At 47.7% G+C, this 26,993-nt stretch overlaps 1 protein-coding gene across 2 annotated transcripts in view; it reads right to left on the reverse strand.

The window, feature by feature from the left end:
- The window catches only part of AMOTL1 (angiomotin like 1), a 111,745-nt gene that overhangs the window by 19,953 nt on the left and 64,799 nt on the right, over positions 1-26,993 (reverse strand). For both annotated transcript variants that reach the window (XM_038761935.1, XM_038761936.1), the window contains 3 exons: positions 18,486-18,801; positions 10,710-10,854; positions 8,224-8,313 (listed from right to left, as the gene is read on the reverse strand). In XM_038761935.1, coding sequence (XP_038617863.1) covers positions 8,224-8,313; positions 10,710-10,854; positions 18,486-18,801 — 551 coding nt within the window. The remainder of the gene's footprint in view (positions 1-8,223; positions 8,314-10,709; positions 10,855-18,485; positions 18,802-26,993) is intronic.

Here is a 26,993-nt window from a genome sequence, read left to right on the forward strand (position 1 = left end):
AAATAACCAGCCATAGCCAACTATCCATAACCAAACGTAAACCCGAACACACAGTGAGACTGAACTGAGGGTGAAGTTGGAAAGCGCAGTGCTTGGCATATAGTAAGTGCTTAACAAATACCATTATTATTATTATTATTATGTGGTCTAGTGGAAAGAGCGTGAGCCTAGGAGACAGAGGACCTGGGTTCTAATCTCCATCCCACCACTTGTCTGCTAGGTGACTTTGGCCAAGTCACTTCCTTCTCTGTGCCTCAGTTGCCTCCTCTGTAAAATGGGGATTCAATCCCTGTTTTCCTTCCTATTTAGACTGTGAGCCCCATGTGCGACAGGGACTGTTTCTGACCTGATTATCTTGTATCTACCCCAGCACTTAGGACAGTGCCTGGCATAAAATAAGAGCTTAACAACCAAAACTATTACTATTATCAATATGAATTATGATTAATATTTTAATACTACTACTAATAAATCCTCTAAGATTCCTGAAGTAGTAGTGATATTTTCTGAGCACCCATTAAATTTAATCCATCATGGAGCCTATAATCTAGTCTACTCACTAAACAACTGAGCAGTATAAAATGAGAGCAAGTAACACATTCCCTGTCTACAAGGAGTTTATAGTCTATGGGAAGAGGCAGACAGAAAACTAGTCACAGAGTAATGAAAATAAATAATTGAATTTCCAATTGAATACAAATACATACCTCAGCAAGAGGGTGAATACGCGTAAGTACTTTGGTACTAGATATAGCTGACTGTTTTTTACAACTTGGGACAGTGAGAATTATGAAAGGTTTGGAGGAGCTGGGTTTTCACAGGGGTTTGAATAAGGAAAGGGGTGGGAGTCTGTCATTTTTTTTGTGGAGGAGAGGGGAGGGAGTTCTGAGCTAAGGGGGAACAGTGTGAATGAGAGGATTGAAGTAGATTGTAAATCACTGTGGGCAGGGAACTTGTCTGCCAACTCTGTCGTATTGTGCTCTCCCAAGTGCTTAGTACAATGCTCTGCTCCCAGTAGGTGCTCAGTAAATACCGCTGATTGATTCAGAGTGAGAACAAGAGAGGATTAGAAGGGGACCTTGGGAGGAATGAAGAGAGCAGTGGGAAAAGAGAGAGAGCAGTTGGGTGAGGAAGGGAGTGAAATATCCCAGAAAATCCAGCACTGCTTTTAGTCAGCGTCGAGGTTCAATCGCAGAAAAGCACACCCTTGTATCGGGAAGGTTTCTTCGTTTGGGGAAGAGATGATGCCAACAGCAGCGGCTTTTCACCACTTAGATGTGCTTCAGGGCTTTAATTTAGTGACTTCCATCAGGCAGAGGGTTTGGTGCGGGGCCCAGTCCCCAGTGGCCAATCCTGGACTGGATTGGCATTTGCAGAGCAGTCAGGGTCAAGCTTTGGGCCCACAGTCCCGCCCACAGCTGATTCAAACAGCTCCTTTTTCTCTTACATTCCACCAAACCACAGCTACAGAGGGAGAGAATTTGGAGCAGACAAGATCTTATTTTCAACGGGTTGGGACCAAACTGCTGTTGAATTTTAAAACTTTTTTTTTTCCCCTAGCTAAGTCATTTCATTCCTTAAAGCTATAGGGGTGTGTTCTTCCTCTATCTGAGGAATTCCTGGGAGCTCCAGGAACTTCCTTGTGGCTTATGGGGCAGATTTATTCACTTTTCTCTTATTTTTGTTTGGAGACTGGGTTGGATCTTCTCCCCGAGGTGGGGACTAGCTGCTATTTCTGCTCCTCAGGCAGTCTTACACTTCTTTCCCTATTCTCTGCAGCAGAACTTCATAAATGGAAAGAGCCTGGGCCTGGGAATCAGAGGACCTGGAGTCTGATCCCTGCCCTTCCTCTTGGCTGATGTGGGACTGTGGGCAAGTCACTTTTTTTTTCCTATGGTATTTGTTAAGCTCTTACTATGTGCCAGACACCTAACTAAGCGCTGGGGTAGATAAGCGCTTCTCTGTGCCTCAGTTACCTCGTCTGTAAAATGGGGATTAAGACTGGGAGCCCCACGTGGGACAGGGACTGTGTCCAACCTGATAAGCTTGTATTTACCTCAGCTCTTAAAACATTCATTCATTCATTCAATCGTATTTATTGAGCGCTTACTGTGTGCAGAGCACTGTACTAAGCGCTTGGGAAGTACAAGTTGGCAACATATAGAGACGGTCCCTACCAGAACAGTGCTCGACACACAGTAAGCGCTGAACAGGTACCAATATCACCCTCACAGATTATCCTGGAGGCTTGAATGTTCCTACATTCACACGCTTATATGGTCACACACTCACAGGTTCCCCCGCTCACACGAGCACACGTGTTCACTCATTCATGTGCTCACTCACACAATGACACGCTTACACAATGGCTCCCACGCTCCTACACCTCTCAAGCTCCCCTGCTTCATCCTCACCCAGCAAAGCTATCCTGGGCTCACTTGAGGAGCCCATTTGTTTTTAAATGGCATTTGTTAAGCGCTTACTATGTGCAAAGCACTGTTCTAAGCGCTGGGGGGGATACAAGGTGATCAGGTTGTCCCGCGTGGGGCTCACAGTCATCATCCCCATTTCACAGATGAGGTAACTGAGGCTCCGAGAAGTTAAGTGACTTGTCCAAGGTCACACAGCAGACCATTTCCCCCTAAGTTGATACTCCTCTCAAAAAGATGGAGGCCAGACCCCTCACGGAGGCTTCGCACTGTGTGATGAGCGTGTAGTCAGCTGCACAACGTGGATTCGCGCTATGGCCAGTTGGAGCTCCCGACCCTGGAAGATGGATTAATAGCTTTATTCCCATTTAGCTGATTAGGAAACTGAGGTCTGGACCAAGGTCCCAAAGCCGTTTAGTTTAAAGAAGAGATTACGACTCCTAATGCCTGAATTTTCAGGTCTGTACTCAACGCTCTCACCCTCAACGTCCTGTACCCTCGTCCCTCCTTCCAGAGGCTGAGTAGTCACAGGTCAGGTCAATCAATCCGGGGGTTTTACTGAGTGCTTACTGTGGACAGATCAGTCAATCCGGGGGATTTATTGAGTGCTTACTGTGGGCAGAGCACTGTACTAAGCTCTTGAGAGAGTACATTACAATGGAGTTGGTAGACACGTTCCCAAGAGGCCTTCCCAGACTGAGCCCCTTCCCTCCTCTCCCCCTCGCCCCCTCTCCATCCCCCCATCTTACCTCCTTCCCTTCCCCACAGCACCTGTATATATGTATATATGTTTGTACATATTTATTACTCTATTTATTTATTTATTTATTTATTTTACTTGTACATATCTATTCTATTTATTTTATTTTGTTAGTATGTTTGGTGTTGTTCTCTGTCTCCCCCTTTTAGACTGTGAGCCCACTGTTGGGCAGGGACTGTCTCTACATGTCGCCAATTTGTACTTCCCAAGCGCTTAGTACAGTGCTCTGCACACAGTAAGCGCTCAATAAATACGATTGACGATGATGATGATGATACCCACGGTGAGCTTACAGTCTAGAGTCTACAGTCAAGTGCATACGCGATGCAGAACGGAGAGGCAATCGGGGGAAATCAGTCTCCCGGACAATAATTACTATAAATAAATAAATGACGGCTATGTACGTAAGTGCTGTGGGACTGAGGTGGGGGTGAATACCAAGTGCCCAAATCAATCAGTTAATAGTATTTATTGAGCACTAACTACGTGCAGAGCTATGTACTAAGTGCTTGGGAGAGTACAATACAGCAGAATGAGTAGGTACGTTCCCTGCCCATAAGGAGTTTACAGCCTTGAGAGTACAGATCCAGAGAAAGGAGAGGGAGCTGGGGGGAAAAAAGCCAGGAAATGAAGTGGGAACTATGTGCGGCTACAGCCGTGGTCATCAGAGGTGCTAGTTTTTTTTCATTTTGAGTGTGGGAGATTAATAGGAGGCAGGGATTTAAGGGGAGGATGGAAGTAAAAGTAAAATAGTAGAATAGTCTAAAAGTAGAATAGTAAAAGTATTAAAAAGTGTAAAAGTAGAATAGTCCAACCCCACCTCTGCCACTTTCCTGCTGTGTGACTCTGGGCAAGTCACTTCGCTTCTCTGTGCCTCAGTTCCCTCATCTGTAAAATGGGGATTAAGACAGTGAGACACAGGATATTGCTCTATCCATTAGGCCACCCTCCTTCTCTTATTAGTAATAATAATAATAATAATGGTATTTGTTAAGCGCTTACTATGTGCCAAGAACTGTTCTAAGCACTGGGATAGACACAAGGTAATCAGGTTGTCCCACATGGGGCTCACAGTCTTAATCCCCATTTTACAGATGAGGTCACTGAGGCACTAAGAAGTGAAGTGACTTGCCCAAAGTCACAGAGCCGACAAGTGGCAGAGCCGGGATTACAACCCATGACCTCTGACTCTCAAGCCCGGGCTCTTTCCACTAAGCCACGCTGCTTCTCTTCCGTGCACACTCTGTGTCAAGCGCTGTTAAAAGCGCTGCGGTAGATACAAGTCAATCAAGCGGGACACAGTCCCTGTCCCCCATGAAGCTCACTGTACAAGAAGAAGGGAGAACAATAGAACAGAGTTGAAATCCATGATCCCTGCCCTCAAAGGGCGTAAAATTCTAGCTGAGGAGACAAACATAATATCAGTCAGAGGTAGGGGAAACAGCAGAGTACAGAGATATGGACAAAAGTGCTGTGGGGCTGGGGCTAGGAGGGGATGTGATAAAAGAGAACAATTTGATTTGATCGAAGCAGAGTTTAACAAGGCACCTTTTCAGTCCGTTCTCCCTAAAGTCACCGCTAAGAAATAGCCGGACTGCCGAGAAGCAAACGAACGCCCCGTGTCTCCGGGTGACATCTGATCTCTCCTCCGTAATGAAGACAGGTGGGAGGCAACATAACTCGATATAATGAAATCCAATGAAGAATCAAAAAAAAAAAATACCCAATTCCCTTGATCTCCCTCCCCGCTAAGCTGAGTCAGTGGAATTAATGTAGATGTCTCTGTCATTCCTGCTAAAATCCCTGCATCTGGATCTGTGGGAAAAAAAATACAATCAGAAGCCTCTCTCAAGGTGTTATTTTAGTCCTTTCTGGGACCTAAAAAGCCTGGGCCGCCTCAGAGGGCCTGAGAGCAGAGAGGAGAAGAAAAAGCACAAAGACACCAGGAGTCATTGAAACGTTACTAGTTTGTTTCTAGTAAAATTCTCTGGGTTTAACAAAACCCCAAATGAACTTGGCCCCAACTGCTTCTTTTCTAAGTCTGAAACCCGGGAGGATTCTAAAGGAAATCAAATCCATGTGTTTCTGACTCACCAACCCATAACTCATCAAAATGTTGTTTTCGAAATCCCTGGATGTCCAAAAAGCCTTCAGGGTCTTATTTCTTTTTTTTTTTTCCCCTATGGTTTTTTTTTCTTGGAAAGAGAGCGTCGTATTTGATAGCTGGAAACGGACTCAAATAAGCTTCGTTGTGGTTGAGGACGGGATCTGGGGTATTTCAAAGGTGGCAATTTCTGTCCCCGCTGTCCCTGATCGAAGTGACCTTGGACAAAGTCTCTCTCCTATTATGTGGGACCTGATTACCTTGCATCTACCCCAGCACTTAGTAAAGTGCTTGGCATATATTAAGTGCCTAGCAAATACCACAGTTATTATTATTACCTACCCAAATGCCAAGGCCAGTCCCAGCTGGATAGTGCCAACATGGCAGGAGCCGTTAGAACCTCTCCAAATTCAAACTTGTCCAGCACCTTTTCTTTGTGGGAAAGAAGTGGTTTGGCTTTTCCCCAATATGTTGAAATTTCACATCTTCAAATCTAGTCCCCCCGCCCTGCAACATGTTTTATTTTTCAAATTCCTGGCTGAAAGCTACGTCACCTGCAGGGTTGCTTCCTTCATCATTGCTCTTTCTCCCCACAGGAAGGTCCGTCCCTAGGGAAATATGACGAGGAAGACTACCTGTCCTCTAATAAATCTGGAAATTTAGGAGGCTATTTGAAAATGAACCCCTTGTCTTTGGGGCCAAACCTCTGTTGCAAATTAAAAAATAGAGTAAAAACAGCATGGCCACGCGAAGGTCATGGGTTCTAATCCCGGCTCTGCCACTTGTCTGCTGTGTGACCTTAGGCAAGGCATTTCACTTCTCTGGGCCTCGGTGTCTCTGTAAAAATGGGGATGATATTTCTTCTCCCTCCCCCTTAGACTGTGAACCTCCCTTGGTAGATGGATTGGGTCTGATCTGATTATCTTCTATCTACCCCAGTGCTTTTCGGCCTTTTCATTCAGTCAGTCAGTATTTATCAAGTACTTACTCTGTGCAGAGCACTTTACTGAGCACTTTACAATCCCCGCCTCAACTTGGCTCCCTCCCCAATCAATGCTATTTACTGAGCGCTTACTATGTGCAGAGAATTCCAGCACTTAGTACAGTGCCTGGAACATAGTAAGCGCTTAACAAATGCCATTATTATTTTATTACTAAGCGCTTAGGAGAATGCAATATAATTAGAGGACACTTTCCCTGCCCATAACGAGGTAACCAAGGCTTATTGTTGTATTGTACGCTCCCAACCACTTAGTACAGTGCTCTGCACACAGTGAACCCTCAATAAATGTGATCGAATTAATTTAATTTCACTCTGCCCCTCTTTTCCCTCGGCTAGCTTTGCCGATGGCTTCAGGCTTTCAAGTTTCAGCTCTCCTGGCTCCCTCCTCTCTCCCTGCTCCCATCCCCTCTTCCTTTCCCTTGTCCCTGCTATGGCTGGGAAGCCTTTCCCTCCTGGGTCCTAGTCTTCCCAGCTTGGGGCTGCTCTCCCTGCCAAAGGCGGGGACTGTTGTCTTTGTGACCCAAACAAAGACAACATCTCCTTTCCAGAGCCCTGCACACAGTAGGTGCTCAGTAAATACTATTGACACTGACATAGAGGTAAATGAGCTGGAAAAAAAAATAAAGCACTTAAGTGGAACGGACAAAGAAGGCCTCAGCCCCAGGTGACGTTGGGAGAGGAGCTGAATGTCAGTTCTGCCTCTCCATCCTTCATAATAATAATAATGGCATTTATTAAGTGCTTACTATGTGCAAAGCACTGTTCTAAGCGCTGGGGAGGATACAAGGTGTTCCACGTGGGGCTCACAGTCTTAATCCCCCTTTTACAGCTGAGGTAACTGAGGCACAGAGACGTGAAGTGATTTGCCCAAAGTCACGCAGCTGCTAAGTGGCAGAGCCGGGATTTGAACCCATGACTTCTGACTCCAAAGCTCACGCTATTTCCACTGAGCCACGCTCCTTCATGCTTAGAGACTGTTGGTGGCTGAGGAAAGCAATCTTGGGCTCGGGATGGAAAGGTCCATAGAAGTGACCATCCCACTTCCTTGCTCTGGACTCCAAGCACGTGGTTATGGGGCTGGACGCCTTTGGAAACCTTGGTGAACTCGCCTCTCGTCTGATCAACCTCAGGCAAGCTTTTCATCATTGACTAGATTATTTTTTTTATGGAATTTGTTGTGTAAATTAAATGTAAGTTAAGTGTAAATTTGGTAAATTTGTTAAGTTTACCAAGCACTGGGGTAGTCACAAAATCACCAGGTCCCACACGGGGCTCACAGTCAAAGTACGAGGCAGAACGAGGCAGTCCCCTTCCTTCCTCTCCCCCTCATCCCCCTCTCCATCCCCCCCATCTTACCTCCTTCCCTTCCCCACAGCACCTGTATATATGTATATATGTTTGTACATATTTATTACTCTATTTATTTATTTTACTTGTACATATCTATTCTATTTATTTTATTTTGTTAGTATGTTCGGTCTTGTTCTCTGTCTCCCCCTTTTAGACTGTGAGCCCACTGTTGGGTAGGGACTGTCTCTATACGTTGCCAACTTGGACTTCCCAAGCGCTTAGTACAGTGCTCTGCACACAGTAAGTGCTCAATAAATACGATTGATTGATTGATTGATTGATTGATTGAACGGGGATTGAACCTTCATTTTACAGTGGAGGGAACTCAGGCCCAGAGGGGTGATGTGACTTGCTCGAGGTTACCCAGCAGGCAAGTGGCAGAGTCGGGATTCAAACCCAGTCCCTTCTGACTCCGAAGCCCGGGGTCTACCCACCGGGCCACGCTGCTTCTCCTCGGCTCTGTGCCCAGTCAGTGGAGTTGAAGCCTAGGCCGACAGAGGAGCTTCTCCAAGTGCCGGTAAATTCCCCCATGCCCCGCTGCCCCAGTCGGAGAGCGAACGTAAACCCGAGTACTCACTCTTGGAGACAAAATGATCCTCTGCCGCTTTCTCTTCGTGCCCGTCGTACTCCCTGTTGGCTAGTTGCCTGTTGGCAGTCTCCAGTCGGTCTAAGCAGAAACAGGAAATGCTTTCAGCGGAGACCTCTAGGTATCTAAACTCAGCCGCCAAACCCACAGAATAGATGGGGGCAAGTGGGCGATGCCCACACGAGAGCGGGAAAAGGGAGAGGGCTGGACTAGACAGCAACTGCTGAGTGGTCTGAAGCCTCCTTCATGCAGCCGCACTTGTGGAAGAGAGGACTTGCCTGTTTGTCACTGTGCTGGGAGGCTACTGAAGGCAGAGCACTGTACTAAACACCCTCGTTCCCCCCACCCACCCAGAGGCCTTCCTTGACTAAGCCCTCCTTTCCTCTTCTCCCACTCTCTTTTGCATCGCCCTCACTTGCTCCCTTTCTTATTCATTTCCTCCCAGCCCCACAGCACTTATGTACATGTCTGTAATTTATTTATTTATATTAATGTCTGTCCCCGCCTCTAGACTTTAAACTTATTGTGGGCAAGGAACAGGTCTATTGTTCTATTGTTGTACTCTCCCAAGCTCTTTGTACACTGTTCGGCACACAGTAAGCACCACATAAATACGATTGACTGATCGACTGACTCCTCTACATCGACTCTCTACTTATCCCACCCCTCCAGCACTTATATCCACATCCTTACACTCTATTAATTCCTCCGTCTATAATTTATTTTAACGTCTGTCTCCCCTCTAGGCTGTCAGCTCCTTAATAATGATGATGGCATTTATTAAGCGCTTACTATGTGCAAAGCACTGTTCTAAGCGCTGGGGAGGTTACAAGGTGATCAGGTTGTCCCACGTGGGGCTCACAGTCTTAATCCCCATTTTACAGATGAGGTAACTGAGGCCCGGAGAAGTGAAGTGACTTGCCCAAAGTCACACAGCTGACAAATGGGGGAGCCGGGATTTGAACCCATGACCTCCTTGTGCGCAGGGTTCGCGCCTACCAACTTTATTGTATTGTATTCTCTCAAGCAGTTAACACAGTGCTCTGCCCACAGTGAGCGCTCAATAAATACCATTGGTTGATTGATTGATTACCATGGGAACTGTACTGTCTGGGGAAGTTACAAAGGAAGGATGCTGAGTACGGGGGTAACAGGAAGCAATCCCGTATGATGCTGGTCAACTATTGATGGTACAAAAAACAGGGAATTTGGGGCAGGTGCAGAGAAGAAGGTACTGGGAATTTCATCCCAATTTTCCCTCACCCCCAGGCTGCACTTTGAGGCAGCGAATCTCCCAAGAACAGTGTCTGCATCCTTTTCCAAGCTCAGAATCAGTGTCCGCTACACCGTACAGACCCTCTCGCTTTGATTTTGGCCCGGGCTCATCTTAAAAGAACTTCCGAAATGAGGTGGTGCGGTCAGTTTGAAAAATAGTGGAAGGTTCAGGTCAGAAGGGGCTCCAATGATCACTGAACCCCCTCCACACACCTTTAATTACTAGTACTCCGAAGAGCAGACCCTGGGACGAGATGTGCTATGACTCATACAAGGTTTACAAAGTTCATAAATTCTTGTAAAATAGGAATCGGAGGACAGGATGGAATTTCCAGGAATTTCAAGTTATAAGTTGCAAGTTATTACAAACTAGTAATTACAGAGTCGCCAAATGGCCTTTCAGTAATATTTACTGGTGCTTGTGTTGATTTCACCCTCTGAAACCTATAGCATTTTGCCTTCTCCTAATATCATCCCATTCTGTCCACGTGGGTGCGGGCATTTTGTCTAATTAAATTGGGACTCTTCTAACCAATCAGCCAGTCAATGGTATTTTCTTATGGTATTTGTTAAGCACTTACTGTGTGCCAGGCACTGTGCTAAGCGCTGGGGTAGATACAGGATAATCAGAATGGATACAGTCCATGTCCCACATGGGGCTCACAGTCTTCATTCATTCATTCATTCATTCAATCGTATTTATTGAGCGCTTACTGTGTGCAGAGCACTGTACTAAGCGCTTGGGAAGTACAAGTTGGCAACATATAGAGACGGTCCCTACCCAACAGCAGGCTCACAGATGAGGTCACTGAGGCCCAGAGAAGTGAAGCGACTTCATGCAGCAGACAAGTGGCGGAGCGGGATTAGAACCCACTTCCTTCCGACTCCCAAGCTTGTGCTTTATCCACTAGGCCAACCATTTACTGTGTGCTGACCACCGTACTAAGCACTTAGCACTGTATGAAGCATTCTGATCAATCACTCGCTGTGGGCAGAGCAGTTGGGAGAGTACCAAGGCTGGTATCCGTGCCTCAGTTTCTCTTCTAAAATTGAAAACTGCCTCCTGCGTTCGGCAGGATGGACCGCAACAAGAAAAGAGCCATTTAGTTTCTCCGGTTTTCTCGGAGCTGGGATGCAAGCGCTTGCACCATGCCAACTCCCCCCAAAACGCGTTCATCGGGTGCCCGCGGTGTCTAACGTGCCTCGGAGGTCTCGGTTGAAGTCATGCAGTCTTCGGATTTCTCCTTCCAGCTTGTTTCTCATTGCCTTGTCCAGAGACTCTCGCTTCGTGGTGGACCTGACGAGACTCTCGTAGGCTTCCGAAATCCTCTGAATCTCGACCTCAAACTGCAAAGAGAGGGTTGACGTTAGAAGTGGGGTGGGAAAGCGGGTCATGCCGCCATTCAACGGCGATAGCGTGCCACCTTATCCCCTCAGCCTACAGACCAGCCAGAGATAAGACCTGTGGTATAAAGCCAGCCAAATGGCCACCTCTTACTCCTTGAACTGGTCCATATTTTCCCGTCTCTTATTCTGCTCTCTTTGAGCCTCACGTTGCTTCCCTATGGTATAGGATCACAGGGTCAGGAGGAAGGACAAAAAGGCATCTACTCCTGTCCCCTGTCTCCAAGAATAACTGGACCTCTCCATCCCCCCCATCTTACCCACCACATGGAGCTCATCCCAGCTCCACCACATGTCTGCTGTGTGACCTTGGGCAAGTCACTTAACTTTTCTGAGCCTCAGTTCCCTCATCTGGAAAATGGGGATGAAGACTGTGAGCCCCACGTGGGACAATCTTGTATCCCCCCACAGTGCTTAGACCAGAGCTTTGCACACAGTAAGCACTTGATAAATGCCATTATTATTATTATTACTACCTCCTTCCCTTCCCCACAGCACCTGTATATATGTATATATGTTTGTACATACTTACTACTCTGTTTATTTATTTATTTATTTTACTTGTACATATCTATTCTATTTATTTTATTTTGTTAGTATGTTTGGTTTTGTTCCCTGCCTCCCCCTTTTCGACTGTGAGCCCTCTGTTGGGTAGGGACTGTCTCTATATGTCGCCAACTTGTACTTCCCAAGCGCTTAGTACAGTGCTCTGCACATAGTAAGCGCTCAATAAATGCGATTGATGATGATGATGATCTGCTCCTGTCCCGTCTCCAGGAAGAACTGGACCTCTCCATCCCCCCCATCTTACCTCCTTCCCTTCCCCACAGCACCTGTATATATGTATATATGTTTGTACATATTTATTACTCTATTTATTTTACTTGTACATATCTATTCTATTTATTTTATTTTGTTAGTATGTTTGGTTTTGTTCCCTGCCTCCCCCTTTTCGACTGTGAGCCCTCTGTTGGGTAGGGACTGTCTCTATATGTCACCAACTTGTACTTCCCAAGCACTTAGTACAGTGCTCTGCACACAGTAAGCGCTCAATAAATATGATTGATTGACCTAAGCCCCCTAAAATGGAAGGTCTCCATTCTAGTCTTACAGATCTAAGAGGGAATGAACACAAAATGGCATTGGTCTTTATCACGGCACGATTCTTGATTCTTATTTTTGGGGGGTTTTGGCTCATCCTTAAAGTTGTCCACATGAGGTGCTAGGGACCGTCTGTGTCAAGGTGAGGAAATATATTTTGCAGTGAACATTAGGAAGCTTCAGTATTTCCTGAGGATTGGAAGGAATATTGCTGTTGCCGTTTAAATGTTGTTAAAGAGCCTGTTTAATGTCTGTGACAAAGACAGAATTTTCTACAGCCCCTATACTGGAGGAAGGTCTCACAGGCATGTCACCCAAACAATCTATGACTTGGTTTCTCCATCCAGAAACTGGGAATGAAAAACCGTGGCATCCCTGTACTTGTTTCAGTTTTGACGGATATAACGCTTTGCGGGTTCCTGTGCTGTTGACGCAGTTTGCGGAGGTGGGCTGAGGAAAAGAACGGGGGTCTTGTGGCAAATAAAGGGGTCTGCCCTGGCCCCCCGCTCAGGTACTGGCAGAGACAGGCTGTGGGGAGGCTGAATGCCACAGCTGGGGCCTAAAGCAGCCTTGCCTAATGGTTAGAGCATGGGCCTGCCAGTCAGAAGAACCAGAACCCTAATCCCTTTCTGCCCCTTGTCTGCCGTGTGATGTTGGGCAAGTCACTTCACCTCTCTATGCCTCAGTTACTTTGTCTGTAAAATGGGGTTGAGACTGTGAGCCCCAAAGGGAACAGGCACTGTGTCCAACTTGATTTGCTTGTATCCACCCCAGTGCTCAGTAAAGCGCCTGGCACAAAGTCAGCGCCTGACAAATACCGCAATTATTATTATTATTATTTAAGCTTCTTCAAGCTTCTCCGCGAAAATTAGGTGATCGTCAGGTCACAGTTCCAAACTGCACCATAGGCACTTCAGGGACACGCCTCTGATCTCAGCAACACTGTGAGCCCGCTGTTGGGTAGGGACCGTCTCTATATGTTGCCAACTTGTACTTCCCAAGCGCTTAGTACAGTGCTCTGCACACAGTAAGCGCTCAATAAATACGATTGAATGACTGAGTGAACTTTGTCTGTCCTTGGGAGATAAGAACATGGTGGTTTTCAGAGGTTTCCCTGAAGTCAGCCTCTCTGAGAGCATCTCAGCTCAGAAAGCTGACAGGCCTCCCCGTCTACTCTGAGGAGATCGTGGAATGTTTGTTATGTGGTGCCAGGGTGTACGGCATGTCCTGAACTGTCTCCTCGTCGGCCCACAAATTGTCATCCTTCCTTTCTATTTTGTTTTCAAAAGAGATAACTTCAAGCCCCATCATCTTCTCTCCCTCTTCATCCCCACCCCAGCTTCCCTAGCTCTGTGTCTGTGTGCGCGTGCGCGTGCCTCGGCTAATACCAACTATAAAACACGCTGGCATGTAGTAGCGAGAGCATGACCATGATCGGCAGAAAGCTAAAAGCATTTCAGTCATGAGACAAAACTCAGGCCTGTGGAACGATTTTGGGATCTCTGCCAGCCGCTCGGAATAGAGCAGGGGCAGGAACCGCAAACCAATTTCCCCTCGGGATGGGCAAACCTATCGCATTAGGGTCGGATCAATTCTCCCCACCAGGCTAGGGAACAGACTTGCCTGAACGTGAAGAGAGATGACTCATCTAGCTCCTCTCCCCAGCTCTCTCCCCAACTTTCTCCTCAGGCCTCTTCTCCACTCCCTCCTCGGCCCTCTCCCCAACTTTCTCCTCAGTGCTCTCCCCGTCTCTCTTCAGCCGTTTCCCCTCCTATCTCCTCAGCTGTCTCCCCAGTCTCTCCTCAATCCTCTTCCCAACTCTCTCCCTCCCCTCGGCCCTCTCCTCCTCTCTCTCCAGCCATCTCCCCTACCCTCTCCTCAGCTGTCTCCCCACTCTCTCAGTCCTCTCCCCAACTCTCTCCCTCCCCTCAGCCATCTACCCACTCTCTCCTTGGCCCATCTTGTACTTCCCAAGCGCTTAGTACAGTGCTCTGCCCACAGTAAGCGCTCAATAAATACGATTGAATGAATGAATGAACTTTGTCTGGCCCTGGGAGATAAGAACATGGCGGTTTTCAAAGGTTCCCCTGAAGTCAGCGTCCCGGCTTTCTCCTCCGCTCTCTCCTTGACTTCACTGCTTTTCTCCCAACTCTCTCCTCTTCCCTTCTGCCCGACTCTCTCCTCTTTCTCACCCCACAGTCATCCCTCTGCCTGTCTCTCCCCTGCCCTTCTCCCCCACTCTTTCCTCTGCCCCTCTCCCTCACACTCTCTTCCCCCAAAAGCCTTCTCCCAGAAGCTTACATCCATCCCCAATCTGGGGCCTTCGGGGTTCCTTTGACAGAAAGTTATTCAAACTTCAAGAAGGGGAAGCTCAGGGAGGAACAACAAGCCCCTCTGCCCTACCGTTCATAGAAGACGCGTGCCAAATCAATAAAATAACAACACTGTGGCTGCTGTTCGGATTGCAGGGATGATGACAACTGTTGAGGCCATTACTACAGTTACTGCTTAGAGCAACACAGTCAAAAGCGTTCCCAACCCGCTAGGGTGCTGGGGAGACCATTTCTCAGGGTGCCCTTCACTCCAGAGACGGACCTGCTGTCCAGCTCCATGTCTCTTTTGTATCAGCGACATGGGAAGTCATCACTACCATCATCATCATCATCATTATTATTATTATTATCACTCAAACACAAATTTCTTGGCCCGTTGGGAAGCAGGGTGGTCTAGTGGAAAGAGCATGGCCCTGGGAGTTAGAGGACCTAGGTTCTAATGAGAAGCAGTGTGGTCTAGTGGATAGAGCCCGGGCCTGGGATTCAGAAGAAGCTGGATTCCAATCCCGGCTCTGCCACTTGTCTGCTGTGTGACCTTGGGCAAGCCACTTCACTCCTCTGTGCCTCAGTTCCCTCATCTGTAAAATGGAGAATAAGACCGTGAGCCTCATGGGCACGGGGACTGTGTCCATTCTGATTAGCTTGTATCTACCCTGGAACATAGTAAGCACTTAGCAAATATAATAATAATCCCAACTCCGCTACTTGTCTGCTGTGAGCCCTTGGGCAAGTCACTTAACTTCTCTGTGTCTCAGTTACCTCATCTGTAAAATGGGAATTAAGACTGTGAGCCCTATGTGGGACAGGGACCGTATCTAACGTGATTAGCTTGAATCTATCCCAGTTTTTAGCACAGTGCCTAGCACGTAGTACGTGCTTAACAAATACCATAGTAAAAAACTTGGTATTTTCTTGCCAACTCCCATCTTGTCCTCCATTGTTTTCTGATGCTGCCGCCCTCCTAAGCCTAAGGGCTGAGACCAGAATGGTCCCATCAGCCCGCTGATTAAGAGAACCAGACGCTATAGAAGAGAGAAATGGACCGCATCAACCTTCAAAATCCATTTCCCCTTCTAGACACCCTGAGCCAACATTTCACAGAAATGTTGGATGCTCAATAAATACCGTTCTTGGGGGAGAAGAAAGAACGATTGGAGAGAAGCTTAAAGTCTGGAAGAGCAGAAGAGAGCGGCTTTAAAAAGAAGTCTGTTTTGCTTTCCTACAATCCCCTCCAGCCCCTTTTCCAAACCGGCCTCTCCCGGAGGGGAAACCGAGTCACTAAGAGGTTAAGAGACTTGCTCAGGCTCGCGCTGTGAGTCGCGGGCTGAGAAGAAACAACATTAAAGGCCTCCCAACTGCCGATTCCTCCCTGCAGTCGCTCAAACCACATTCCGTGTTCAAAGGAGTCAGAGCCAAATTCTGCCCTCAGATGGGTTCACACGGCTCCCAGGCCCGATCCCCCATCGGTCTTCATTAGGGAAAGAAAGAAATGTTTGTTTCCCAGAAAGCGCTGAGCCAGCCCTTCCTTCCCTCTCGCACCATGGAATGAAGAAGATGACCCCCAGAGCTGGCAGATTCGAGGCAAGGCCCAAACCAGGACGGGCCAGGAGTTGCGAGCCGGCAGAAGCAGCATGATGCAGTGGAAAAAGCACGGACCTGGGAAGCAGAAGGTCACGGGTTCTAATTCCAGCTCTGCCACTTGTCCGTTGTGGGAGCTTGGGCAAATCACTTCACTTCCCTGGGCCTCAGTCGCCTAATTTGTAAAATGGGGACGAAGACTGTGAGCCCCTTGTAGGACAGGGACTGTGTCCAACTCATTTTGCTTGTATCTACTCCAGCGCTTAGTACAGAGCCTGGCACAGAGTAAGCGCGTAACAAATACCGTAATTATTATCGTTATTTTTATTATTAGGCCTCCCCGCAATGGCTAAAGAGAACAGTTCGGGTCTGTTAGCTCCGGTTAGCTGTGCACTCCTGAGGGCGAGGTTGTGTCTTCTAACTTTGTTTTGCTCTCGCAAGCGATCAGTGCAGTCCTCCGTACCCGGGGGGGCTCAATAAATACGCCTGAATGATATTTGGACATTGCCATCTTCTCCTTCTGAATTTAATAGAAGTCATCGGCCCTGGTGGACTCACCGGGAGACCCGATCCCGGAGCAGGTGTGTTCTGACTTGGAAACTCACATGCACATCCCTGACGCAGGAGCACCCACAACCCGAGACCCTTCTACCAACCGTGGTGTTTATTCAGCACTTACCGTGTGCAGAGCACTGTACTAAGCCCTGGGGAGAGCACAATGCAACAGAGTTGAGAGACGCGTTCCCTGCCCACAGCAGGAAGCACTGTAATTTGGGTCTCACTGTTAATTCTCTAAATCAAGGCCAGGCAGACGGTGGGTCTCGTCCAGTTTCGTGATGATTATTTCAAGTAAGTTTTTACTCCAGAGCACTTATTTCCATATCCTTGTACTGTCCCAAACCCCTATCTGTAATTTCTTTTAATGTCTGCCTCCCCCTGTAGACTGTAAGCTCCTTGTGGGCAGGGAATATGTCTTGTCAACTCTGTACTGTTCTCCCCCAAGTACCTGGTACAGCAGGCACTCCATAAATACCTTTGATTGACTGATTGATTGATTGATTGACTGAGCATGGCTGCCTGTCTCCTCCCTCCTGGTTTTCAAGCCTTGCTCGCCAACCCAGATCTTTCATTCTATTATCATAGTTGCCTTCTTTGTGTTTAATTGGTAGTTGTTCAGCGCTTACTATGTGCCAGACACTGCACTGGGGGAGATCCAACATAATCAGGTTGGACACAGTCCATTGGCCCACATGGGGCTCACCGTCTAAATCCCCATTTTACAGTTGAGGTGACCGAAGCACAGAGAAGTCAAGTGTAATGCCCCAAGTCACACAGCAGACAAGTGACAGAGCTGGGATTAGAACCCAGGTCCTCTGACTCTCAGGCCCGTGCTCTAGCCATTAGGCCGTGTTGCTTCCCTTCCTCCCATCACCCTTGCTGATCACACAATGTTCAGATCTTCCTTCAACGCACAATCCAAGTTTGGCTCTCTCTCTGCGTCTATACTTTTTCTCAAAGTTGCAGTCTGCTACTGCTCCCCGCCCCGCCAGACTGTGAACCTGTTGTGGGCAGGGATTGCCTCTCTTTATTGCTCTCAGGGCGTTGGAGACGTAACCACTGGTCCTCCTGCCCCTGATTCGCTCAATCCATCCATCAGCGGTGTTTACCGAGCGCTTCTGATGGGTCCTGTACTGAGCGCTTGGAAGCATGCCATACGATGGTGTGGGTAATAATAATAATAATAATAATAATAATGGTATTTGTTAAGCACTGACTACATGCCAAGCACTGTTCTAACTGCTGGGGTAGATACAAGGTAATCAGACTGTCCCACGTGGGGCTCACAGTCTTAATCCCCATTTTCCAGATGAGGTAACTGAGGCATAGAGAAGTTAAGTGCCTTGCCCAAGGTCACACAGCAGACAAGTGGTGGAGCCGGGATATATTCGTACAGATTTATTACTCTATTTATTTTACCTGAACATATTTACTATTCTATTTATTTTGTTAATGACATGCATATAGCTATAATTCTACTTATTCTAATGATTTTGACAACCGTCTACGTGTTTTGTTCTCTTGTCTGTCTCCCCCTTCCAGACCGTGAGCCCGTCGTTGGGTAGGGACCGTCTCTCTATGTTGCCGACTTGTACTTCTCAAGTGCTCAGTAATAATAATAATGATGATGGCATTTATTAAGTGCTCATTATGTACCAAAGCACTGTTCTAAGCACTGGGGAGGTCACAGGGTGATCAGGTTGTCCCACTGGGGGCTCACAGTCTTAATGTCCATTTTCCAGATAAGGGAACTGAAGCCCAGAGAAGTTAAGCGACTTGCCCAAAGTCACACAGCTGACAATTGGCGGAGATGGGATTTGAACCCGTGACCTTAGCACAGTGCTCCGCACACAGTAAGTGCTCAATAAATGCGATTGAATGAATGAATGGTTAGAATCACGGTCCTCTGAGTCCCAAGGCCGCGCTTTTGCCGCTAGGCCCGCGATCCCTCCGGGAGCGCCCGGTCTCCCGGGACTCCTTCCCCCGACTCTGACCGGCCGGTACCTTCTGGAGCTTGTCGGCTTTGTCGTAGTATGCCTCGAGCTCTTGATGCAGGGCCCGGTTCTCCTCCGACAGCATCTCCACCATCTGCTGGGCCCGCTCCACGATGGCGTAGGCGTCCGGGGCCGGCGGCGGGGCCGGGGGTGAGGCGGGCGGGAGCAGCTGGGCCGCCGGGGCCAGCGACAGGGGCGGCAGGGAGGCCGGGGGCGGGGGCCCGGGGCCCGCCGAAGCCTGGGACGGCATGGGGCTGGGAGCCGGCGGAGGCTGGGGCGGAGGAGGCGGAGGCTGCCCGGCCTGGAAGGGAAGCTGGCACTGCCGGCTGCGGCAGAACCCAGAAGACGCCATTAATCGAGGCCTGGAGGGAGGCGGTTGTACATATTTATTGTACATATTTATTACTCTATCTATTTATTTATTTATTTATTTATTTATTTTACTTGTACATTTCTATCCTATTTATTTAATTTTGTTGGTATGTTTGGTTCTGTTCTCTGTCTCCCCCTTTTAGACTGTGAGCCCACTGTTGGGTAGGGACTGTCTCTATGTGTTGCCAATTTGTACTTCCCAAGCGCTTAGTACAGTGCTCTGCACATAGTAAGCGCTCAATAAATACGATTGATTGATTGATTGATTGATAGGCGGGGAACGGGAGGCTTCTCTGGGGCTCCTTCTAGGAAGGCCTGCAGAGCATTGAATCAATCAATCAATCAATCGTATTTATTGAGCGCTCACTGTGTGCGTTTGCCGGGGTTAGGCCCCAGGAACTGGAACCCACTCCGTCAGTCATATTTAGAGAAGCAACATGGTGCGGTGGACAGAGCTCAGGCCCAAAGGGTCATGGGTTCTAATCCCGGCCCCGCCACTTGTCTGCTGCGCGACTTTGGCCAAGTCACTTCACTTCTACACTGGGAGCCCACTTCTAGACTGGGAGCCCACTGTTGGGTAGGGACTGTCTCTGTATGTTGCCAACTTGTACTTCCCAAGCGCTTAGTACAGTGCTCTGCACACAGTAAGCACTTAATAAATATGATTGATTGATTGATTCTCCATGCCTCATCTGTAAAATGGGGATTAAGACTGGGAGTCCCACTAAGGACAACCTGATCACCTTGTGACCTCCCCAGCGCTTAGAACAGTGCTTTGCACATAGCGCTTCGTAAATGCCATCATTATTATTATCCTCTGGGCCTCAGTTACCACATCTATAAAATGGGGATTGAGACCGTGAGCCCCACGTGGGACGGGGACTGGTGTCCAAACCGACTTGTTTTTTGTTTTTTTTTAATGGCGCTTACTATGTGCAAAGCACTGTTCTAAGCGCTGGGGGAATACAAGGTGATCAGGTTGTCCCGCGTGCGGCTCACAGTCATCACCCCCATTTTACAGATGAGGGAACTGAGGTTCCGAGAAGTTAAGTGACTTGCCCGAGGTCACACAGCAGACATGTGGCGGAGCCGGGATTCGAACCCACGACCTCTGACTCCAAAGCCCACGCTCTTTCCACTGAGCCACGCTGCTTGTGGTTGTATCCACCCCAGCGCTTAGTACAGTGCGTGGCACATAGTAAGCACTTAAAAGATACCATAATTATTATTATTATTAGCTCTGGGCTCTTGCTGACCACCCTCAGTTTCTGAATCGAAGAGGAGTCGGGAAGAGGAGGGGAGGAACAGAGCACTGTACTAAGTGTTTGGAAGAGTACAGTACAACAGAACTGGTAGACATCTTCCCTGCCCACAACGAGCTTACGGTTTAGAAGGGGAGACAGACATTAAAATGAATTCCAGATATGTATGGTAAGCGCTTAGGGGGCTGATAGTGGGGTGAATATCAAGTGCTTAAAGAATACAGAGCCAAGGGGAACGCAGAAGGGAGACAGATTAGGAAAAATGAGGGCATAATTGGGCAGAATCTCTTGGAGGAGATGTAATTTTTATAAGGCTTTGAAGGTGGGGAGAGCGGTGGTGTTTTGCATTTGAAGGAGGAAGGAGTCCTCTAGACTGTAAACCCATTATGGGCAAGGAACCGTGTCTGCTAATTCTGTTGTGTTGTACTCTCCCAAGTGCTTAGTACAGTGCTCTGTAGGTAGCAAGCGCTCAATAAATACCACTGGTTGGTTGGTTGATTGATTCCAGCCAGAGGAAGGACATGGGCAAGGAAGGGGTCTTCGGTGAGACCGACGCAGAGAGTAGACTGGTGTTGATGTTAACAACCCCCTTTTAGACTGTGAGCCCAATGTTGGGTAGGGACTGTCTCTATATGTTGCCAATTTGTACTTCCCAAGTGCTTAGTACAGTGCTCTGCACATAGTAAGCGCTCAATAAAGATGATTGAATGATTGATTGATTAACAGGTTGGCATTTGGAGAGCTGAAATTTCTCCCAAACTTGGTGAACGCTGTTGCTTTCACAGCTGAAACCATCATCATCATCATCAATCGTATTTATTGAGCGCCTACTGTGTGCAGAGCACTGTACTAAGCGCTTGGGAAGTACAAATTGGCAACATATAGAGACGGTCCCTACCCAACGGTGGGCTCACAGTCTAAAAGGGGGAGACAGAGAACAAAACCAAACATACTAACAAAATAAAATAAATAGAATAGATATGTACAAGTAAAATAAATAAATAAATAGAGTAATAAATATGTACAAACATATATCCATATATACAGGTGCTGTGGGGAAGGGAAGGAGGTAAGATGGGGGGCATGGAGAGGGGGACGAGGGGGAGAGGAAGGAAGGGGCTCAGTCTGGGAAGGCTTCCTGGAGCCAAATCATCAATACCTTCATTAACAAAATGTATCGTGCGCACTGTACTGTCTGTGTTCAGGGGATTGTACCAGGTACTTGGTGGGGGAAGGCACTCAGCAGGAGTATTAGCCTTTTTTTATAGTATTTGTTAAGTGTCAAACACCGTTCTAAGCGCTGGGGTAGGTGTAAGTCGATTAGGTCAGACACAGTCCCTGCCCCGCAAAGGGCTTACAGTCTATTGAGGAGGGAGAACGGGTTTCCCCATTTTCTGGTCGAGGAAACTGAGGCACAGAGAAGTTAAGTGACAGGCCCAAGGTCATACAGTAAGCAATCGGCAGAGCTAGGATTAGAACCCAGGTCCTTCTGACTCCCAGCCCTGTGCTCTCTCCACTAGGCCATGCGATCAGTCAGTCCATCATACTCAGGTGTCAATAGGCACAATCTCTGTCCTTCATTCATTCGATCGTATTTATTGAGCGCTTACTGTGTGCAGAGCACTGGACTAAGCGCTTGGGAAGTACAAGTCGGCAACATACAGAGACGGTCCCTTCCCAACAACGGGCTCACAGTCTAGAAGGGGGAGACAGAAACAAAACGAAACATATTAACAAAATAAAATAAATAGAAGGGTAAATATGTTCTAGGACAAATATGTCCTTGAGGAGCTTTCTAGAGAGTCACGAAAGGTAAGGAAACTTTATGAAAGGCACTGAGGCAGAGGAAGAGAGGACGTTAAAATAAAAATGCTGGATATAAAGGTGGCAGAAAATGACCGATACCTCCAAAGAGGAGGAGGGGGGCGGTTAAAGCAGACCAAACTAAATGGTTCTTAGTAAAATCTCAGTCCGTGCCTGGGGATCAATCACTCAATCCATGGTATTTATTGAGCACTTACTACATGCTGAGCACTGTACTAAGTGCTTGGGAGAGTACAGTACAACAGAACTAACAGGTTCCCTGCCCATAATGAGCTTACGGTCTAGAGGGGCTGATGGTTTATTGCTGGGCTGTAGACACTGAAGGAGGGGAGAGAGGCTGTTTGGGTTTAATAAATCAGGCGAGGTAGGGAATGAACAGGAAAAAAGCAGGTTCCCAACAGGCAAAACTTCCTAAAGGTGAAATTAATTAGACGGTGGAAGAGCCTACTCCGGGGAATGGAGAGAATATTGGGGCTGAAGGCATCCAGTGCAGAAAACACAAAGCTCTGCAGGGCTGGTCTTTAGAGGAGACACCGAAAGATAATTAGGGCAGCTTTAATTGGCACTCGGTTGGAGGCTCCACCGAGGGTCTCAGAGTAGTTGTGAACAGCTAATTAATGCGGCCTCTCTAGAGATAGCCTGATTCACTCCGGATCCCACCAAGAATTAGACCCTGAGGGTTGGCGGAGGGCTGAGGGCTGAGCCCCGACTGAAAATGGCCTGCCAGAGATGGCATTTTGGAGTTATATTTCAGCCCGAATTCACTACCCCAGACAACACTTCACCTCAGTTTTCTCCCCCGAAACCCTGAGAGAGAAGCAGCATGGCCTAGTGGCCTGGAGTCAGAGGACCTGGGTTCTAATCCTGGCTCTGAAACTTGCCTGCTGTGTGACTTTGGGCAAGTCACATCACTTCTCTGGCTCTCAGTTTCCTCAAATGGAAATTCAATAGTTGTCCCACCTACCCTTTTAACTGTGAACTCCATGGGAAACAGGAACTGTGTTGGATCGAATTATCTTTTACCTACCCAGTGCTTAGTACAGTGCTTGTCATATGTAAGCCTGTTGTGGGCAGGGAATGTGTCTACCAACTCGGTTGTGTTGTACTCTCCCAAGCTCTTTGCACACAGCAAGAGCTCAAAAATACCACTGATGGATTGATTAACAAATATCTGTTCTGTTGTACTCTTTTAAATGCTTAATACAGTGCACTGAACCCCCGGGGGTTGCTCAGTATATAATGTTCCACACCAATTCTTAATATTAGGGGCTGGAGGGGAAAAAAGGGATTTCTGCTAAAGGAAAGTGGGGGCAGAATTGGAATTTTCACAATCCTCCCTGGAGCAGTTCCAAAGCCAAAGTCTCTCTGGGTCACTCCCTGGCTTGTCAAGTAAATAAGTTTCCGGTCTGCAGGGTATCTGCCAGGATCGTGAGGAGATAAATAGGGAGATGGTGCACAAAGAGAGCAAGAATAGAGAACTCCAATGAAGAGCTCTGAATTCGGGGAATTTTTTGGATGATGGGAGAGAAAAACTGCAGCATAAAAAGAGATAACAGCTGGGAACCTCCCAATTAAGTGATCTTCAGGCTTAGGGAAAATCCTGGAGACTTAGGACTGCTGCCCTGTCCTCTTTTCTAACTCAGTCAATCAAGCAATCAATCAGTGGTGTTCGTTGGGTGCTTCCCATGTGCAGAGCACTGTACTAAGCACTTGGGAGAGTTCAACAGGGATTGTGTCTGCCCTTGAGAAACTTACAGTCTCACTGTATTCTAAAAACCGCTAAGCGAGGCCAACTATCGTTTCCAGGATTCCAAGAACTTCCAAAGTTTATTGGTCCTCTCAAATACGGCCAGGTCCAGGAGGGTAGAAAGAGCCCAGGATTTCAAGTCAGGAGACTTGGGTTCTAATCCCGGTTCTACCACTTGCCGGCTGGGTGAACTTGGGCCAGCATTTTTTTTAATGGTATTTTATGGTATAGCAATGCTGAGAGTCTCAGCATTGTAAGAGTGGTTATACTGTAAGGTAACCATTTGTTTCCCAGCACTCGAGAAGGTTCAAATGCACCGGCAAGTGCGCTTTCTGGGTATTGACAGTCGGAGCTGTTCCTCATTTAATGTCTCACAGCTGGAATCGGGCTAGATTTCCTGAGCAATAACCCAAACTTGACCTCGGCCTCTTGAACTTCCATTCGGCCGAGTTGTTTCTTAGCACTAGCCGGCGGTTTCACTTGGCTCCTGAAGACACTTTCTGCTGAAAATGGCAAAGTAGCTCTTGATAGCTAATGCCGGTGGTATTCGAAACACATGTTTCTCTGGAAGAATTCAGATTCTGTTCCCCAGCCTCAATCTGGCTTCCAAACAGCCAACGGAGGTGCAGCGTGGCCTGGGGGGGAAAGTGGGAGTCAGAGGATCTGGGTTCTGCCTGTTCTACTGTACATGTGATTATTTATTTTGAGAACTTGGTACACACTTTTATATCTGTCTCCCCCATTAGAATGTAAGGGTCTAGTGGGCAGGGACTGCGTCATTAGCTTGTTTTTACTTCCCAAGTGTCTAGAACAGTTTATTGCACCCTGAGAATTTTCAATAAATGCCCTTACTCCTACTATTGGTGAGAATGCCTCAGAGAACCCAGGGAAATAATAACAATAATAATAATGATGGCATTTGTTAAGCGCTTGCTAGGTGCAGAGCACTGTTCTAAGCGCTGGGGAGGTAACAAGGTGATCAGCTTATCCCACGGGGGGCTTACAGTTTTAATCCCCATTTTACAGATGAGGTCACTGAGGCACAGATAAGTTAAGTGACTTGCCCGAAGTCACACAGCTGACAGTTGGCAGAGCCAGGATTTGAACCCGTGTCTTCTGACTCCAAAGCCCGGGCTCTTTCCACTGAGCCATGCTGCTTCCCCATAACTCCATAACTGGGTTTTGTTAAATACGTACTATGTGTCCAGCACTGTTAATCACAATCCAGTGCTTAGAACAGTGCTTGGCACGTAGTAAGTGCTTAACAAATACCATCATTAAAAAAAATTGATAGTATTTATTGAGTGCTTAGTCTGTGCAGAGCAGTGTACTAAGCACTTGAAAGACTACAGTCTGAGTTGGTAGATACGTTCCCTGCCCACAGTGAGATTACAGTCTAGTGGGGGGAGGGAGACATTAGTAGAAATGAATATATTACAAATATGTACATAAGGAGAAGCAGCGTGGCTCAGTGGAAAGAGCCCGGGCTTTGGAGTCAGAGGTCATGGGTTCGAATTCCGGCTCTGCCACTTGTCAGCTGGGTGACTTTGGGCAAGTCACTTCACTTCTCTGGGCCTCAGTTCCCTCATCTGGAAAATGGGGCTTGACTGTGAGCCCCCCGTGGGACAACAGCCTGATCATATTGTAAACTCTCCAGCGCTTAGAACGGTGCTTTGCACATAGTAAGCGCTTAATAAATGCCACCATCATCATCATCATAAGGGCTGTGGGGCTGAAGGGGGTGTGAAAAAAGGGAGGAAATTCAAGTGCAAGGGTGACGCAGAAGGGAGTGGGAGAAAAGGAAATGAGGGTTTAGTCCAGGAAGGCTAACCGGGGCAGATACGAGATAATCTTCTCAGACACCATCCCTCCCCTGCATGGGGCTCTCTCTCAGTCTAAGAGGGAGAACAAGGGTTGAATCGCCATTTCACAGGTGAGGAAACTGAGGCCCAGAGAAGCAAAGTGACGGCCACACAGCCGGTAAGTGCTAGAGCTGGGATTAGAACCCAGGTCCTTTGAGTCCAAGGCCCGTTCTCTTCCCACCAGACCACGCCGCTCCTCAATTGTGACCCGCTAGGATCTCTGAGGTCAGTCAGAGATGTGCTGCCTCTCCTCACTGGTTTACCCCCGGGGGACTCTAAGAAGGTAGAAAGCGGCCTAGGAAGTTCTTAGCACAGCCTAATGGCGGCTGAGCACTTGATGGATATTCTGTGATGGTGGCGCAAAATTAAACCACCGGTCCGCAGAGAGTTTCGAGCCAAGCTGGGGGATGCGGGCTACTTCTCTGGGCCCTGCTCCTTTTTCAGATCAGGGAAAACCTGGCATGAGGGCAAGGGTTCAGTCCAAAGGAGCTTGAAAGATAAGTAAGCTAATGCCAGGAACTGAACTGAGGGGTTTTCCCCTGTGGTTTATTTAATTAAACAATTCCCGATAATTGGATTCTCAAAGCTCCTGAGCAATAGCGTGCCTAATGTGTGGGACAAAAAGAAATACCTGAGAGTCAGAAGGAACTGGGTTCTAAGCAACATGCCCTACTGGGTAGAGCACGGGCTCGGGAATCAGAAGGACTTGGGCTCTAATCCCGGCGCCGCCACTTGTCTGCCGTGTGACCTTCGGAAAGTCACTTCACTTCTCTGGGCCTCTTCTGTAAAATGGGGATCAAGACTCTGAACCCCATGTGGGACAGGGACTGAGTCCAACCTGATCAACTTGAATCTACCTCAGCACTTAAAACAATGCCTGGCACATAGTAAGGGCTTAACAAATGCCATAAACAAACAGTAGTCTGCTATGTAACCTTGATTAATAATGATGGCATGGATTAAGCGTTTACTATGTGCAAAGCGCTGTTCTAAGCGCTGGGGAGGTTACAAGGGGATCAGGTTGTCCCACTTGGGCTCACAGTCACAATCCCTGTTTTACAGATGAGGTAACTGAGGCACAGAGAAGTTGTGACGTGCCCAAAGTCACACAGCTGACAATTGGAGGAGCCGGGATTTGAAACCCATGACTTCTGACTCCAAAGCCCGGGCTCTTTCTAGTGAGCCACGCTGCTTCGCCACGCTGCTTTGATTGATTGATTAAAAAACCATCAATTGATTGGTTATGAATGATTCTGCTGACAACCATCAGGAAGTCCAAGGGGAAGGAGACGTCAAGGGGATGCAATGGACTAGGGGGCTTCGGAAACAAAGCCAACAGACACAGGGTCCTTGTCGGTGTCCTTTGGGCCTCACGTCAGCCCTGGGCTCTAGAACAGAGGTGCTTCCCCTTCTCCCTTCGCACCCCCTCCTCTTCCCCGGCCTTGGGTGTT

This window comes from Tachyglossus aculeatus, chromosome 20 (assembly GCF_015852505.1).
Source record: "Tachyglossus aculeatus isolate mTacAcu1 chromosome 20, mTacAcu1.pri, whole genome shotgun sequence".
NCBI lineage: Eukaryota > Metazoa > Chordata > Mammalia > Monotremata > Tachyglossidae > Tachyglossus > Tachyglossus aculeatus.